The sequence below is a fragment of the Acartia tonsa genome, chromosome 6 (genome assembly GCF_053477335.1).
Source record: "Acartia tonsa isolate MP-2025a chromosome 6, ASM5347733v1, whole genome shotgun sequence".
Lineage (NCBI taxonomy): Eukaryota > Metazoa > Arthropoda > Copepoda > Calanoida > Acartiidae > Acartia > Acartia tonsa.
The window spans coordinates 7,918,282-7,938,219 of NC_137265.1; the positions used below are offsets into that span (position 1 = coordinate 7,918,282).

At 31.6% G+C, this 19,938-nt stretch overlaps 1 protein-coding gene across 1 annotated transcript in view; it reads left to right on the forward strand.

The window, feature by feature from the left end:
• The window catches only part of LOC145321731 (uncharacterized), a 129,098-nt gene extending 115,831 nt beyond the window's left edge, over nt 1-13,267 (forward strand). The window contains exons 6-9 of the mRNA XM_080163282.1: nt 1,278-1,398; nt 2,575-2,673; nt 4,419-4,501; nt 11,165-13,267. Of these exons, the coding sequence (XP_080019408.1) occupies nt 1,278-1,398; nt 2,575-2,673; nt 4,419-4,501; nt 11,165-11,292 (431 nt within the window). The 3' untranslated portion in view covers nt 11,293-13,267. The remainder of the gene's footprint in view (nt 1-1,277; nt 1,399-2,574; nt 2,674-4,418; nt 4,502-11,164) is intronic.
• The last annotated feature ends 6,671 nt before the right edge of the window (nt 13,268-19,938 follow it).

Sequence of the window (19,938 nt, forward strand, 5' to 3'; positions counted from 1 at the left end):
AGATATGTATTATTAAGGTTTAAGTAACCATATTATTATCATCTCACTATCCTACGCCTCCTTAATTGTACCCAACTCTTATAGGAATCATCAAATTTGATTATAGAAAAGCTTCGCTTTTAATAACTCTGGTTGCATCAAATTTACACCCCTGCTATTGACAGCCAAACAAACAATATGATAGAAGTATTCAAAATAATGAGGAGATATTCTATCTAAAAAATATTCCCTACGCATTTTTTGCGTCATTTCTTTCCCTTTTTATCCTCCCCCCATATGACGCATTTATGCGTATCAACTGAAAAGTGTATATAGGATTTGTGAAGAACAAACAATGGACATTTTTTAATCTCATCATATTTCTTTTGCGTACATGCATTAGGGTTTGGCGGGGGTGTCATATCACTGTCGCAGAAGCGTCATAACTGGAATAATAATTAGAAAAGTATTATATTACCAAAGATGCAACTATGATTGTGCGGAAGGGGCGTGTCAACACCCCTGAAAATTGAAAATAGCAAGGCATGCCTCAAGGGTCTTACCCCTAACAAAACTCTGTGCACGCCACTAGCTGCAACATTACTGAAGTAAATAAGATTAGAGCTAAGGCGTAAACTGTAGATGATGTTTGTGGATGTAATTAAACATCGTAGCGTTTGTATGGACCCTGGATTAGGTTATAAAATGTTTAGAAATAATATATTACACATATGCTAAACATTCAACAACAAAATATTGAAATAATAAGTAATAAAATAAGGAAGAGATATTTCAACGAAAGAAAAACTATTTACATCCAGCAAATAAAATCATGACTTTTATTTTCAACTTAATTTTAAAAAAAATATGTATAGTGCTATAATTGTAACTAGCGGCTACGCCCCTAGAGGCCTCTAGTGGCACTTTAAATGTTGTTGTTTGTTAAAGTTAATTTTTTATGTACGATACCACCTTATTTGACGTTGAAGTCTCCCCTAAATTTAAATTTTTTTTGATTTTTTTGTCATTTCTCTTGGGAGGGTGGTGGTACCCTCCCCCAAAATAGTTATAAACCTTCCCGGGACTTATGAGAAGCTACCCTGTTAAGGAGAACCCGATCGGTTCAGCGGTTAGCGAGATCCTTCGGTACACACAGACAGACACACAGACAATCATCCTGTTACTTTAGTATAAGGATAATCTAAGACAAATGATGGGCCAATATATTCAACTACACTTTCAGGGACATCCTAAGAAGTAAATAAAAAAAACATTTATTAAATTATTTATTTTTTTAGTTCCCCCCTCACGCGTACAGTTTAGTCACAGCAGTTCTGAGCGTGACGGTCGGACCATGGTGACCTGCACAGCTAACGGTATCTTCCCGTCACCTGTAGCCAGAATATACTGGAAGGAGGGGTAAGTCATGCTATTTAGAGTAGCATAGCTACTCTTTAATTAGGGTCTGTTCGTACGTCTGTCATTTTATCGGTCTGACAGTCGTGCCACGATGACCTGCACTGCTAACGGAATCTTCCCGTCACCAGTAGCCAGAATATACTGGAAGGAAGGGTAAGTTATCTATCTGTAACCGTTCAGCTTCTCTATAACTAAGGTCTGTTCGTTTGTCTGTCATTTTATCAGTCTGATGGTCGTGCCATAATGACCTGCACGGCTTACGGAATCTTCCTGTCACCTGTTGCCAGAATATACTGGAAGGAGGGGTAAGATTTTACATCTGAGTAGCACAGCTACTATGTAACATGGGTATGTTCGTTTGTCTGTCATTTTTTCAGTTTGACAGCCGTGCCATGTGACCTGCACGGCTAACGAAATATACTGTAAGGAGGAGCAAGATATTCTATAAGTAGAATTAAAGCTACTCTGTAACTAAGGGGTTTGATTACTTTTGATTTATCAGTCAGTTAAAGAGTCTCTAACTTTTTGTCAGTTTAAAACAGCTTATCCAATTATTTTGCCTTCATATTTTTATCTTTTACAAAGTGTGAGTCTAAAAATAAAATTTCCATTTATTTTGTGAAAACAATGTAAATGTTAGTGCTAATCCTTTTAACACTTTAAATGTTGAAAAATAAAAGTAAAAGGAATGTGAAACCTTTTACAAAAAGTGAAAAGAGATTATGTCTGACGTTTTGTCTTTTATTTATGTAAATAAACATTATTTAAGGAACTAAACAGCTCTAAAAGTAAATTTCTTAGAAAAAAACTTTTTGTTTAACTGTTTATAAATGACTTTTTTTTCTCCTTTGGTTAAAAAAAATTGTTAAAAATTTTTATCTCCAAAGATATCTTTTCGTCTTCTTTTTACATGGTTCTTGACATGGTTGTTGACCTTATTGACTGATTTAACTCAAACCTATTTTTGACCACCAAAACCCTCCTTAATTTTATTTTTGAAGAAAACCATGCGAGTACTATCCCTCTGTAGCTATATTAACCTTTTCATGGCCTATCCTAACCTAAAATAAGCATGAAAATACTTCTTTTTATAAAAGTTTTGATTGTGGTCCAAATGTAATGAGAGGGAAATCGCCTAGAAATGTTCTTGTTCCATTAATATATTTGTTATTTTAGTGATTCTGAGAGGGAGGTAGACAAAACAGAAATCAAGGAGAATGCTGATGGTCTTTTTACAATCAATCTTTCTACATCTTTTCATACAGAGAGTGTCAGGTGTGTATAATTTGTCAATAATTTAATTTCTTCACGAAAGGGTTAAAACATGGATTGCGGCATTTGCGCTGTTCAGATATCTGCCAAACACAAAGTTTTACTTTATGAAAAATTTTGATCTTTTAATTTAGTAGAGGAAAAAAATATTTGACAAAAAATGGAAATATTAGAATAATATTAGTACAATATAAACTTAAAGAGAAGCTGTACATTTAAAAAAGAAATATCAATATATTGAGCCCGTGTCATTGATTAGAATGACAATCTAACTTCAAAATTTGTTATAACATTTTTTAGGGCTCGGCAGCCGCGCTTTATTTGAAAATTTAAATCTGATAGTGGTTTTCTGATTATACAGAAAGAACGAATTGCCATGTTAGGAATCAAAGGTGGATTCTTACAATAAATTAGGATTGCCAAATCGGCTATGGTCGTCAGATCACCAAAATTGATTTAATAAAAAATTAATTCAAAATCATATAAAAAAATCTACAAAAATTGAATAAAATCTTATATTAATAACTCATCTATGATTTTAAGACACTTTTCTTTAAATCTATAGATAATTTTGTACAAAATAAAATTTTGTGATCTGGCTTAAATAGCCGATTCAGCGATGCTTGATATTTAATTTATACTTCCAGCTGAAGTTTTAAAACGTCAATTTCTCTTTGGCTTACGCGCAGCTGCCGAGCCCTACATTTTATCAGTTGAACATTGTTATGACATTTATCAACATTTTGCAAATAAATAAATAAGTGTTTGTATGCAAAGTTATTTGATATGCACTTTCAACATGCAACTAGTGTTCTATAAAGATTGACTTCCCTAACCCTGTAACTGTGTGTGTAAGTAATGATTGAAAACTCTATTGAATATGACTCTAATTTTTAAGCTTACCTTCAACATATAAATTTTCTTTCATTTTCTTATCCCTGTATTCTAATATAATCTATCAAAGGCATAATTTCACACATAACCTTGGGGGTAAAATTAATTTATTTTTAGTATTACTATTCCTGTATTGGCTACTCTAGAATGCAAAGCTAAAGAATTTTGGTATGATCCTCTGAACCGAAAATCAGCATCACAGAAATAAACATCCCCCTCCAAACTTTCTCTTGCCCCTCTGGGAGCTCTTACCTTGCAGAGTCCATCCATATGGGGCTCTTCTAGCAAATACTTTACTAACATAACCTAAAAATCATGATGAATAAGTTTTTTTTTGTTTTGTTTGTGGTCAACTTTCAATTTAAAGGAATTTTGCGAATTTTGTGCACATTAATTTGCACAGCTCCCACTAACACGGGGAATGCTAAAAAACCAAACAACCAAAGAGGGATGTTTCATCTGAATAAAAACTATCTTGTATTCACCTTTTTTTGCCAATTGGTTTTTATGCAAGTTAAAATAAACCAAAAACAAAAAAAATACGTAAAAACAATCAAGTTTTACTTGCAAAATTTAGAGGTATAACAGTTTTCCTTGAAATGATATATCTCGCTTTGCAAAACAAGAGATTTATACCTACCTATCTTTGGAGAATTCAAAAAATCCAAACATAACAAAAATGGCAACATTTATCTATCTATCTATCTAGCTATCTATCTATCTATCTATCTATCTATCTATCTATCTATCTATCTATCTATCTATCTATCTATCTATCTATCTATCTATCTATCTATCTATCTATCTATCTATCTATCTATCTTTTTATCTATCTATCTATCTATCTATGCTAGGGGTGTACAACTAGGCTGTGAGATAACTATCCCCGGAACAGAATATAGAATCAGAGAGGATCTAATCATCAGTGCAGACATAAGTAAGTTTTTTTTTCAAATTGAAATAAATGAAGGATATTTGTCTGTACAAAAAGATCTCGCAAACTACTGGACAGAGCAGGCTGTCTATTTCAGGAAAGAACAGTCAGGTTTTTGTCTATTTTTGGGGAGGGTAGATCAACACACGTCCTCTTTTCAATATAATTAAATCCTCAATAACCCACATCCCCATAAAAAATTGATACTATTAATGCAGTTCATTTTATAATGATTGATCTATTCGGATAGATGCTCAATAAAACACTTGATAGATAGATATTTTATAGATAGGTTATAGACTAACAGTGAATGAAATGATAATGCATACAATCTTGTATGTATGTGTGTACTTGTGTGTGTTTTTGGCCAGGGATCTAAAGGGATAAAATAATACCCAATAAATTAATGTACATCCCCCTATGATGACACACAAAATTACCCCTTCTGTAGATTACAATTTGTGGTTCAATTCAACCGGTGTGACACTACTTAATGAACCAACCAATCAAATTTTAAAAAAGTTCCCATAGTTGTTAAGCCAACAAATAAGAAAACATTGTTAAAACTTTGTGAATAAATGATGGTTATTTATGTTCTAAAATTTTGAAATGTCCTATACACCAATAATATTATCTTGTATTTTCCTATCCCTGTTTCCATGAATGCCTTGTCTCATCCACCACCAACAAACAATGAATATAATAATAATATATATAATCATCCTATCCCTGTATCACTGTCTGTGTCTCATCCACCACCAACAAACAATGAATATAATAATAATATATATAATCATCCTATCCCTGTATCACTGTCTGTGTCTCATCTACCACCAACAAACAATGAATATAATAATAATATATATAATCATCCTATCCCTGTATCCCTGGCTGTGTCTCATCTACCACCAACAAACAATGAATATAATAATAATATATATAATCATCCTATCCCTGTATCACTGTCTGTGTCTCATCCACCACCAACAAACAATGAATATAATAATAATATATATAATCATCCTATCCCTGTATCACTGTCTGTGTCTCATCCACCACCAACAAACAATGAATATAATAATAATATGTATAATCATCCTATCCTTGTATCCCTGGCTGTGTCTCATCCACCACCAACAAACAATGAATAGAATCAGATCCTAATACCAATAATCCAATATCTTTCATTGCAAGCATCAAGGGATAGATAAATTGGAGAAAATATTATTTATTTTGTCTTTTTCAATAACACAGCTAAACCTCCTTCAAATAGCCTTAAAATTGCCTTAACTAATAAAAAACTTTCCTAAAAATAAGACCGATAACAAATGACTTACATACAAAAATTCTTTTTGATAGACAGACAGTCAGACATCCCGTTACTTTGGTACATAACTTTACAGAGGAATAAAATGACTATTAGTACTGATTTACTTTTCCATATAACTCTGAAATAACATCTACCCCCCTACTATTTTATCTCCCTATTAATTAAATAGGCCTTTCTCAATGTCAATAGGTCTTTTATCCCCCTCTTGTTTACTTTAACCCTTCCCCCCCCCCCCCCCACCTCCCAATTAGGCCTATATCCAAAATTGCTTCCCCATTCTTTTTCTTTAGTTTTTGTTTTTTGATGTGTCCCTCCCTTTATTTATCTCAGCCCCCCTCCCCTCATTAGCTGTTTATTGAATAAACCCTTTTACCACATTTCAGTTGCGTATCAACTCTACAATTAATTTTGTCCGTACAGACATAAATAATTGTTACTTTTACTGATATTATATATGAGGGAAAATGTACCATAAATGTGAACAGTTTCTAACCAATAATGAGATCCGACTGTTCCTACAGATGATACGATGGGTCCATTTATAGGATTGTTCATCTAGACCTTCTATGCCCCAGAGATCTAAAGGGATAAGACAATGGCTGAAAAATGAATGTACATCCCCAAAGATGATAAACAAAATTACCCCTTCTGTAGATTACAATTTGTGATTGCAACGTTTGGACACTAAACTAAATGAAACAATCAATCAAAATTCAAGAAAAGTCCCCAAGGTTGTGTTAAACCAACAAATAAGAAGACGTTATCAGAGTACTAGTGTAATAAACAGCCCAATGTCACCCCTCCCGCCTTGGATATTACCGCACTTGTTTAACTAATGAGATCAACTGTTGTTTGTATTTGTCTAGCCTTGTATGTGAAAATAGCTATTCTATAATCTCCTTTTATCCTTATTTGTGATTAAAGCAAAACAAGGATGACAGCAATCATAAAAGCGAAGCACTGAAACGGTAGGACAAACGGACATTAATACTTGTATAGTGTCAGAACTGAATAATCAGAATATAATTGTATAAGCGTCAAAATAAAATTCTAAGTAAATTTGTTAAAAAACTGCTTTATACAGGATAATGTTTATGGACATACTTACATTTTTAGGACTTGGTTATAGAATTGCTTCGCTTATAACATTATACTTTGTTGTCCCAGGAATCAATATACCAAAATTCAGATCAATCGAATGATTAGTCACATAAAAATTTGTTGTTAAAAAAGTAAAAAATCAACATGTTTAAAATAGACGTACGGACATTCTGGTTATGATTATAGAGTTGCTACGCTTTCTAAATCGTACCTAACTACTAAAGGAAACACCATGCAAAGTTTGAAATCGATAGGACAATTCTAACATGCCTAAATTAACGAAAAAAGCTATCCGTTACGGACGGACGTACGGACCGACCCTAATTTTAGAAAAGCTTCGCTTTCAAAAATGTTGGTATTTTGTCTTTTGATTCATGAAACTTTTAAGCTCTAACAACCATTTGGATTTTTTTTACAATTTACTATTACGTAAATGTAAGATCAGGTAGATGGACTAATGAACATATCATTATCTACCCTAGTTATAGAGTAGCTGAAATACTACAAGAAACAGATCTATAGTATAGATGTATATACAGACAAGGATGACAACATCCATAAAAGCGAAGCACTGAAACTGTAGTACAAACGAACATAAACACTTGTATAGTGTCTGAACTGAATAATCAGAACATAAAAGTATTGAAAGAGTCGAAGCAAAATTTAAGTAAATTTGTTGGAAAACTGCTTGATACAGGATAATGTTTATGGACATACTTACATTTTTAGGACTTGATTATAGAGTTGCTTCGTTTATTACTTTATACTTTGTTGTCCCAGGAATCAATATACCAAAAATCAGATCTATCGGATAATTAGATCACATAAAAATTTGATGTTAAAAAAGTAAAAAAATCATCATGTTTAAAATGGACGTACGGACATTTTGGTAATGATTATAGAGTTGCTACGCTTTCTAAATCGTACCTAACTGCTAAAGGAATCACCATGCAAAATTTGAAATCGATACTCCCCCATTTTCCAATGACCTTTTCGTCTACTAGCAAACTGTTTTCTGCAACTTGGCTGTGTTAATATTCCCGACACTATTAGTTGATTTTTAAAAACTCAATTGAGAGGCGGATCAAGGTAATTGGGATGGGGATATACAGTTATTTAAACACTCCCAAAAGTATATCTACAAGATACACCAGTCTAACCTTGAATTAAAATAATATTTGCATTACATTTAATTTTGAAATGTATTCCATATCTGATGTTTAAACAAACATTTTAGCCATGTCATTATATCTATAAAAGTCCAGAGATACTGTGGACAAAAATTAGTTGAAACGGATATTTGAAATAATGCCATAAAAAATTAACGGGAAATCCTCACCGTTCCTATGCGAAAAATAAGTCTTAAGTCATTGTTTTTTTTTTGTTTATCAGTTAAAAGATAAAGATTTAGGATATTATTTATAATCAGTATTTTGAATTTACAAAAACTAAAATCAATTCCCACTGTTACCTTAGACATGCAAAATTGCATTTTTCTTTCATTCTCTCATTTTTGTTGTCATAATATTTGTCATAGTATGGCCATATTTAGACAATTGTCATAAGATATGACATAAGCAAACAATTCATTTGTCTACAAAAAAAGATAACCTTTGATAAAAACAAGGGATCTAAAGGGATAAGACAATGGCAATAAATTGATGTACATTTACAATTTTGATACACAAAATTGCTTCTTATATAGATTACAATTTGTGAATGAAACGTTTGGACATTCAACTTAATGAAACAACAAATCAAAATTAAATAAAAGTCCCCAAAGTTGTTAAGCTAAGAAATAAGAAAACGTTATTATAAACATTAAACTAAGACACTAGAGGGAGAAAGGGTTAAATAACTGTATCTCCTCATCGCAACCACCTTGTGCAACCTTGTGGGTCATTGGAAATCAACCAATGGTGTCGCTTATATTAACACAGCCAAGTAACAGAAAATAATTTAGAAGCAGACAAAAGAGGTCTTTGAAAAAGGAAGGGAGGTAGTTGTCTGTATATACATCTATACTATATCTGTTTTATAAACTTTGGGGACTAAATATAAAAAGAGCATTGTCCCCTTTCTTCCTGGATGACTAACTAATGATAATCAACATAAATACAAAATAAGTAACATAGATAGAGTAGCATTGCTACTAAAAATATATTTTCGCATTGGGAAAGACCAAATTTTCAGTACTGTTTTGAAATTTTTTTGGTTGCAAATTTGTGTGTGAGTGTGTGTGTATGGGAAAATTTGTTTTTGACCATTACTCTTTGCCACTAATCAAGGATTAACAAAATATAGAAAAATAGCGGCTACTCCCCTAGATACCACTAGGGGCACTTTAAAGGGTGTGCAAAAAAAATGCGGACATTTTTAAAATTGAAATTGCGCGGCTTGTGTTAATAGTAGAAAATTCTTATGCATATCGTTAGAACTGTTATGAACTCTAGTTTTTGGAAATATAAGAACGGATCCTGTGCTACGTATAGTTAGGGAGCTACGTGGTGAAATGTTCCTATTGCCTTAAAACTTGAATTGCGAGTAAACCAGAAAATTAAAAAAAATATTGAAAAAAAAATAAACCTATTTTTAAAGCTTTTCAAATATTTGTATTTATTTGTCAGACAAATCTTTAATTGAATATGAAAAAATCTACGAATATTTGTACTGAAATCATTCTTTTACAATGGATCCTTCAACAAGGTATCAAATAAAAGTTGAGATTGAAACTTTTATGAATAAGTACCCTGGAGCAAGCATAAGAGGGGTTAGACAATTTTTGAAAAGTGGATCTGCATCCCAGGTATGGAATAATCCTGCAAGACAAACAAGATCTTCATTCCTGGTGAGAAATTACACTAAATGCCAAGAAACAGGTTCGTCGTTAAAGCATAGAGGATTTAATGGGCGGAAGAAAACACCAGAGAGTGTACAGAAAAGAGTGAAAAAAATGTTATTGAATAAAAAAACACCTGGATTAAGAAAAGTTGCTGCCACTACAGGTGTTTGTGTTTCTACTGCTAGAAATATTCTAAAATCATCAAAGGCTAAACCGTACCACAAATATAGAACACAAAAAATAAATGATGCCCAAAAAGAACAGAGGGTTAAGTTTTCTATATATTTACTTCAACGTTTTGGTTCTTGTCCCAGAATTGGAGGGAGGTGGCACCGCTTTGATATTTGATAATTTACTCGCAAGTTAAGTTTTAAGGCAATAGGAACATTTCACCACGTAGCTCCCTAACTATACGTAGCACAGGATTCGTTCTTATATTTTCAAAAACTAGAGTTCATAACGGTTCTAACGATATGCATAAGAATTTTCTACTATTAACACAAGCCGCGCAATTTTTCAATTTTAAAAATGTCCGCATTTTTTTTTGCACACCTCTTAGATAGGGGAGGTGTCAAACAAAGAAAAAGTAAGCTAAAATTGGAAAGGGTGGGAGGGAAATTTCTTTGAGTCCCTTCCCAAAAATAGACAAAGGAATTTCTGAATCAAATGACCGGATTTTATGAAAAAAATACTGTGAAACGAGTAGAAAATAATTTCATCGGTTTCCAAATAAGGATAAAAAATGATTGATTAGAATTTTAGGTATTTATGGTTTTCAAGAGTCTTTTATCTCTTGGAAGGAGGTTGGACCTTAAAACCTTCCAAATAGCCTAAAACCTTTCAATACCCAATTTCACGTTTCTCTGAAAATATAGTCATTTAGATTATAAAACTTACAGCTAATGTAATTCTATATTATCTTATCTTTGCCATATTCCCATAGAATCTGCATCAGACCGTAAAATTAGTAACAAACACAAATCTATCTATCTATCAATACTACTATACTCCATCTAACTATATTTATTCTCGTTTGCGCATTTTTTGCAATATTTTCATAGTCGAGGTTGCGTGATGTTACTCGAATTTTTTTTCTATTTTTAAATTAGAGTAATTAGAAATTACAGACTATGTTTGTTATTTTTTAATAGAACATAAACCAAATGATTTAGATATTATCTTGGGTCGATTTCTCTTGGGAAGGTGGAGAAACCCTCCCCCCAAACAGACATAAACCTTCCATGGACCAATAAAAAGCTTTATTGTAAATGAGAACCATATCTGTACAGCGACTAGGTAGATCCTTTACTACTTACAGATAGACAGATATCTGTAACTATTGATTTCTCTCTCTATATATATAAATATTTTGATTAAAAAAAACTTATTTCAGGTGCTGACCCCAGGGTATCCGGAGCTAGCCGCTACCAGCTGCTGACAGCCACACAATTGCTAGCCATCATCTTCAGCCTAACTGCTGCAGCCCAGCTGCTAAACACCCCACCTACTTTCTTACTGTGATAACATTATTTTTTTTTTATAATTCGTGTAACCAAAGAGGATAAAAATGTAAATAGATAAAACACACTATATAAACAAGTTATAATAAAACTATAGAGGAGCTTACCTCAAAAGTTTATAAGTGATAAATTATATAAAAGTGAGGAAAAACAAAATTTGGAGTGTCTGAAATAAAAAAATGCAAATAATTGAAAATTACTACAAACTTCATCATATTTTCTGTTTCTTGAAGAAATTTCATGTTTGGTGATGTTATTTTATAAACATATAAACATATTTTATAACATGAAGTCTTGCAAAATAGCTTTTTAAAATAAGAACAATATGGACCCCATTTGTTGGTCAATACGCTCACTCAGTTGAAGAGTAAGGGATGGGGTAAAGGGATTGGATTAAGGTTGTCGGTATTTGACCAGCTGCGAGCATCATCTTATCAGAGTACATAAAAATCTGGTCCAACATCCGAGTTATGAAGGTTGCCATTTTTTTAGTTATTTGCATTTTAATAAGATTTTAGACCACAAAAATGTAATAGGTAAAATAATTTAACTTGAGTGTCTTATCAACTTTCTAATTTTATTATTAAAATCACTTTAGATAAATATAAAATATTGGATCTGGTCGGAAATACGAAAGAGGGTATCGTAGGGATGGCAGGCAAATTTAGGGCCGATTTTGTACAGTGCATTTTCTGTACATATGGGTTTCTCGAGTTTTTCACTTATTTCTAAAAGGTGTATTTACTAAAATGTACATTTTTATTTGCTTTTGTACTTTTTGTACTTGCGAACATTCTCGGGCTACTAAGTTTCTATCACCAATGTATATAACTTCTATTGTATTTACACCTAGATCCAAAAATATCTAGTCTTAAAAAATAGATCAAATGTACATTTAAAGCAAAAAATATTATCTTTATAAGCATATTATATTTTAAATCTTTGATAACATACAAACTATACTGATTCATTCTTCTAATAAGCTGTAAAAATACGATTTTGGAAAGGATATTTATCTTATAACCGGTTTTAATCAAGTGGAAATCGAAGTCACACTGTAAAAATACTTGTTGAGTAATATTTTATATAAATTCTTTAATCTTTTTTTTGTAAAAATAATCAATAAACATACAATCATTCAGTAAAAAATATATAAGGTATACAGCACACTAAGATTTATTTCTTTTGTTGACTTTACCCTGATTCTTATATTCTGATTATCTAAATTGCTTACTGTCATACATGTTTGCTATTTTTTCATATAAAAGATTTTTTTAATTTTTTTTATTATCTTTTGATACTAATAAAATGTTCATATAAAAGTTAGGTATATCTATCATATGATAGAGATACCCTAGCGATTAATAGGTATAACTACATGGTACATGAATTTTAGTTATTTTCACAATAAGTTAATCTTTCCTATTTTAGGATTATAAAAGGGAAAATCTAGCTTAAATTTTAGATAAAACAACATGCCATGATAAAAAAAACTTCTTAAAAATATTATTTTTTTCTATCATCTTATCATCAAAATATAATAATTATTTTCTATCTAAATATCTAACTATCTATCTTTATAATAAAACTATGGGACCAAGTCTAATATACGATAGAAGACCTTCTTTTGGTAATCTTAAATGCTGCTTAAGGCCAAACGGTGGGTTGCACCTATTAGATTCGTACATTATTTAAAATACAGCATAGATATTTTTACAAATATCTTCGAAAGTATTGTCATAGAATTTTGCAACTCATTAAACTCTACGGCCAGCCGTTTGTAGTCTTTAAAGTTGTCAAAAAGATCATTCTTGGTATATCAGACTTGATCCTTATAGAACTATGTAATCATTATGCATCGAAAAAAAACTTATATTTGCATGTCTGTATGTAACTACGTATGTCAGGTTTAATAAAGAAAAAATAAATATATCTGTTTTTTTATTTATATGGTGAAATAAACTTTTTAAAGAAAATAACCTTTTGGTTTTTTTTTAATATTGTCCCTTTCGTGGCAACGCCCCTTAAGGAGCGATTAGTCGTATTTTTTAAATGGCTTTTAATAGATTATTTTAGGTTAGATTAGGTTATATTGAGTTAGGTGTTTGCCCCACAGGGTGGAGCCCCCTGCAGGGGCTAGAAATAGGAGAATCGTCCCTTTAGGGACGTTGCCACAAAATGGAATATACCTGTTTTTTTTTCAACACGAAATCCGTGTTCTATATATAATGCTTAGTATAACCATAGTTATAAATCAAATCAAAATGGTAACTGAATGATAACCAAAAAGGGAGGGGACATTTGACTGTAAATTATACTTGCACCAAAGTTTATAAACACGTTAGGTAATTCTTGAAATAAAAACTATTGGTACTGTTATTATATCTTGGATTATAGGTGTCCAATAATATGAACCTACTGAGGGGAGGGGATGATTTAGATATAATTGTAAGGGTGTTGTAAATCATCTATCATCAATTGACTAATCATTTAAAGATCTGGTTGATACCGTAAAAATCAATACAAAAATGTGTTTCTTTTACATTTAAAGTTTTACGCTAAACAAACTAAACCGCCAAAATGAATATATCAATTGTAGATGATCCATTCAATAATTAGACCAAAAGGAAATAAATGTAGAATCAATTCTACTACATTATACAACAGATCTATAGTATAGATGTATGTATATACAGACAACTACCTCCCTTCCTTTTTCAAAGACCTCTCTCGTCTGCTTCTAAATTATCGTCTGTTACTTAGCTGTGTTAATATAAGCGACACAATTGGTTGATTTTCAATGACCCAATAGAAAGGTTGATGCGATGGGGAGATACAGTTATTTAACCCTTTTTTCCTCTAGTGTTTTACTCTTATCATTATACTTCCACGTTCCTATAATAGAGGTTTAATTGGGGAAAATATGTCCTACAAAGTTTCATCTTTTGGACGAAATATTATGCCATATTGACCATCTATGGTAATGAATCTATTCCCAGCCAGCCGTGTACAATACTAAATTACCTTACATTGCAATTACAATGGATATATTATTACTTGGATCTTACACCAGATTTTCATGTTCTATAATAAAGTGAACTCTGTGGCAGACAAAAAAAATTCCTCCATCCCCCTCCTTTACCCCAACTCCTCACCTCTTAAACGACCCGACCAATAAATGCTAGGGGATATTGCAACTTAAATTGGCGACAATTTTTTTCCTGCCATAATATCCACGTATATTCTACATTCATTAGTGTACAAAACAAAATTACATCACAATGCAATTACATGTTCGCGCAGTTTTCTTAAAAATTAAGAAATTAAGCCATATGATTAATCGCTCTTTTAACCTTCGTGAAGGCTAACAGCAAAATTAAGCGTCAGGACAATGAAGAAATCACAAAACATAATTTGGCTTTAGAAAGGCTTAAGTCTGATTCTTAGTTTCATTAATGAAATAAAGCTTTTCTTTGATATGTTAAGTATGAGCTAAAGTTAACAATTTTTTGGGGAGTTGGCGGTATGGGTTCAGGGCCGATTTTTTGACAGAGTTGAGGTCCCATCCCCAAATAAGATAAAACAAATTTCTGATAGCTATATGAAGCTCTAGTATAAAGGAGAATCATATCGGTTGAGCAGTTAGCAATATCTGTCGTTAAATATAGAGACACATCTGTTACTTTTTAAAGGGATTTAGTATTTTTTTATTAAAAATTAGTTTTAGAAACTTTAATGAATTTCCTAATCATTGCATTTTTATTAAAGTCATATTCTCATTCTAAAATGTTTACTATGTTTCTTAGCACAGGTAGGTATATTTCATCTAAAGTTAGCCTTTTCACTAATTTGTTAAAAAGTAGTTTTAGTGAAGTTGACCTTCCTTCCCCAAAATAGCCTTAAACCATTACCCTGGATCAATAATAAGTTTACTAGAGGCTTGTGAAATGATTGCAGTTCAGCCTTTTATGAGATCTTAATGGACGTTCTTATGGCTGCCAAAGAAAAAAAAGTGAAAGTATATAATTTTTTATCCAGTTAATATATCCTTGCTGGCTACTTGTATTTTGTAATATAATGCAAGGTCTAAGCTTTTAGTTCATTTTCCCAAATGACACAACAGTTTTTTCTTCTCAAGTACCAGGGATGTTTAAGGATAAGGTATTAAGCTCGAAATAAAAGAAAAACGAGAAACCTAGACAGGTCCAGATCAATGGCGTGCTCTGAGATTCATGAGAGGGTGTGAAACCTTGAGGGGTAAGAAAAGAGGAATGCAGGCTATTTTAATTTCGATTAAAATGGGGTGTTGACAACCCAGTACCCACTACGCCCCTCTACTGCCTCTTGAAGTCTTTTATTTGGAACAATACGCGTCTAAATTACATTGTCTATTGACTATTTCTAATATTTTTTGCAGTATGACAAAGAAAGTGTAGGATATTATTGAAATCAGCTGAAGCCGCTATATTCCTAATTCGACTGTCTTAAAGGTACAGCCGCTACCCTAACTACCTATCATCCACTTAAAAAGCAATCGCTTTATGTCAATCACCAAATGACAAAAATAAGGAAGGCTATCTCTTATATAATATATTCCAATTCAAAGCATATTGTTTCAAAAAATTTTTTTTCAATTAGCTTATCTCTTACAGCCCTGATGCCATAATTTCACCCTTGTAAAATTGTGTTTAGATCATCTTGTATTCAAGATTAAGTCATAACAAGAGATACAGGGATAGTACAAAGAAGAATAAAAATATTTTATATTCTAAAATTGTAATAGGATGATGCTTAAACATGTAATAATAACATCTTTTAAAAAGAAAACAGAAATATATGGGTTGTACAAAAAAACACATATATTGCTTTTGAATCCAATAATAACATCTCCTATTTAACTCCAAAGCACAACAAGTGCAAAAGCAGAAATATAGGTAGGGATGTCCACGGGGGTCAAGGGGTGTTTTTTATTTTCATATATTTATTTATATATATATCAGATTTTCGCTTCCCCTTTCCCCTACGTGGGGTGACAAAGGCATTACCAAAAGTTTTTTTTGATATCTAACGGAAATATTTTAAAAGCCACGCTACCTTTGTACGTAAACATTTTCTTAAAGAAACAAAATTTGTTCTTAAAGATTATTTAGACAACAAAGTTAATAATCATGAAAAATTATTAATACAAAGCTTTCCTTGGATGTAATTTTATCAACTTTTGGAGCATTGAAAAGCAAAAGTATAGGTAAGTGTTTTAGAGAATGATAATTTAATCAAAATAGTTTTTGGTGTTTTGTCACCATTATATTTCGTTTTTGGGTACTTTCGCACAAAGTGCCGATTGAGCAATGATAGCCCCCCCACTGATAAAAGGGGGAGGGTTCGTTTGTCCATTTTTTGAAGTGAGTGAAATCCCCTAGAATATAAGATGGGTAGATAGATAGACACGGCAAAGACATCAATTACTGCATTTAACCTTTTATGTGACTGCTATTTTAAAAAGAATAGCTATTCTTCAATTTAGTTTCATACGTATTTTCATGAAACTTAATTTTTAACGGTTTTATTTTATTTTCATTATTAATTTTACAATCATATTATAGTAATAATCTCATTATTAGCGTAGCGTTACACGGTTCTAGTCACGGTTGAGCATTTTTAATAAATCAAATATAGCCAACACGAACCTATAAACCTATAAAATTGTAGGGATTTTAATACTCGTGGCTGCGCCCTAGCATTTGGCAGAAATGTATTCGAAGGTTCTAAAAACAGATGGCTTTTACGCATATCAACTTTGGATATTGTTATTCTTGTTGTCCTAAGAATTGAAACCAAAATTATTGCTATAAATAATAATAAATATGGTTTTTACACTTACCCACCAATTCGAGGGCGTGTTATCAAAACTGTGAATTTTTAAAAACATGTATCCAACAACATTAGTGGCAAAAAAATTGAACCGCTTTCTATACTATGGGCTTGGCTAAATTTTTCTTTTTAAAGCGAAGCTATTCTATGATTAGCGCAGCAGCTCTATAATCGTTACCAGAAAGTCAACACGTACATTTAAAAAAAGCTTTTCACTTCTGGACAATATAATTTTGTATGTTAAAATTATCCGATTTATCCGATTTTTTAATACTAATTCCTATTACAACAAGCCAAAGGTACAATGTTATAAGTGAAGTATTTCTATACACAAATTCTAAAAAATGTAAGTATGTCCTTAAGCATTGTCCTGTATTTAAGCAGCTTTAAAACAAATTTACTTACAATTTGTTCAGACTTATGCATTAATATTCTGCTTATACAGTTCTGACATCCTACAAGTGTTAATGTTCATTTGTCCTTCCATTTCAGAGCTCCGCTTTTATGGATGTTGTCATCCTTGTTTGTTGATAATTATATTTTGAAATGCTAGTGAAGAGAGACGGGAAACGGATTGGGAGGAAAAGCTGATGTTATATTATAGAAATTGAAGAAATTTTAACTTCTATTACAAATTTTGGACCAGGCTAGCATTTCAAACAAAAAGACAGACAGAAGGAGATATGTGAATAATCATAGCTTCGCTATTAAAACTAGAAATATGTGGCTCAGTAATGAAATAGATATAAATAGAGAATCAAGGTTTATGTGCATGTGGCGATTATCCTATCTTCCCATGAACATAAGAGACTTTGCTTTTAAATTATCTAACAATCTTCTTCATTTTAATGCAAATTTATCAAAATTTAGTGACACTAGTCCAGCATGTACACAATGTACAATAGCTTTAAATCTTCCCACCCCTAGAGAAACTTCTTGTCATTTTTATCTTTATTGTTCATCAAATACAGAATTACTTTTAGAATATTTTAACACTTTTCTTTACCAATCTAATATAACATGGGTTGCCAATTATGTTCTCTTGGGAGCACCGTCTAATATACCATTCTATAAAGCTATAATAATCAATACAGAAATTATTATTTCAGCTTGGTTTCTTTTTGAATGTAGAAATAAGAAAATTAAACCTGTATTGTCAATGTTAAAAGAGTTTTTAAAGAATTTTAGAGCAATATTTATGCGTTTCCCAAAATATCAGAATGCGTATAATAAGTGGATAAGAGGATAAAAGGGTTAGTGTTATTACAGGGACATTAAGAAAATCTGTTTGTTAGTTTTTGTATCTCTTTCTTAATATCTGTCAATATTTCTTTCAACTATGAATTTTTTCTAACTTAAACTTTCATTCTTTTTTTTCAGTTTCTTAAGCTGACGGCTCAGGGTAAACAGATAATCAGGATAACCAAAAATCCTTGTGTTAATGAAAAAGATGCCATTGCCCTCACTTTGACTAGACGAGAAATTACCAGCACTCAACACATCTTCAAAGAAGACGGAACACATGAAAGAAACCAAATTTATTTTTATATAGTAATTGTAAATAATTTCAATTTTATATTTTTAGTAATATTTTTGTGATTTTATGTTTATAAACTGATTAAAAACCAATAAAATACGTAATAATAAATAATAAAGCTATTAAAAAAGGTTCTTTTGCAGTTGTTAGTAAACATCAATCCTAGGCTGTAATTGCCAAGGAGAAATGGATCGAATGAATTACGGACAATTCAATGAAAACCGTTTCTTTGCTTTATTGACAGCTTCCAAAGACAGAAGTTTACACGAAGGATAACAACATAGAGCTAGACTTATGCAGGTGTCCCTTTGATTTAACCTATTTCTGTGTGAGATTTGCCGGTTTTGTGCTAAGGCATTCCAGCTATTTAAACTTATATACATATGACAAAGTTTGGGACAATGCAATTGCATGAACAACATATTTTACTTCATTGGCCTATTCTTACATTCCTGAGTAAAAAGGGGGAAGAAAATTGATTTAAATTGCACTCTAATACCTATCTCGCTTTGCAATTTGTCATTCTACATGAAAATGAAAATAAACCAAACAATACTATACAATAAAAGTTAGAAATTCACATTTACATTAATTTCTTATCTTCACGCAAGCCTTTCAGAGTAGCTTCAGACTGAAATGATAAAATCCATAAAAAAGCTCTACAATTAATGCTGACGGAGAAACGAACATTAACAAATAAAGATTAGATTGCTAATAATAAAAAAAACTAAGTATTATTTAGAATCCAAAAATAAAGCATTTTTAGATTAAACCAAGGTTTGAAGTCAGTAGGAGGATTTTAAATGCCTTAATTTAACATATAGGCTATCTCTACTGACATCCAGGTGGACGGACGTGTTTAAGATGTAGAAAAGGTTAACTTTTAATAAAGTCAACAAAAGCTTTTATAGTAGGCATAATATTTCTTTTAATGGACTTTTTAAACATTATCACAACACATTTAACAATTTATTAAGCTTTATGTTGTTTTGCCAAATACTAAGATAAAATAAAGTATTAGTTATTTGTACGTATGTATGTTCATAAAGATCCAAATTCCATTTGATAGTTTTTAATTAAGCATAAGCTTATAATTCGCTAGTGTCACGTGTATTCTTATTGTCAACACAATACCTCCAAGATCACCAGTGCAGTGCAGTGCTGGATACAAACAGCAAAGCTACAACACAATAAAATTAATGTCATTATAATACCTTCAAGTTCAACATGGTAGACACT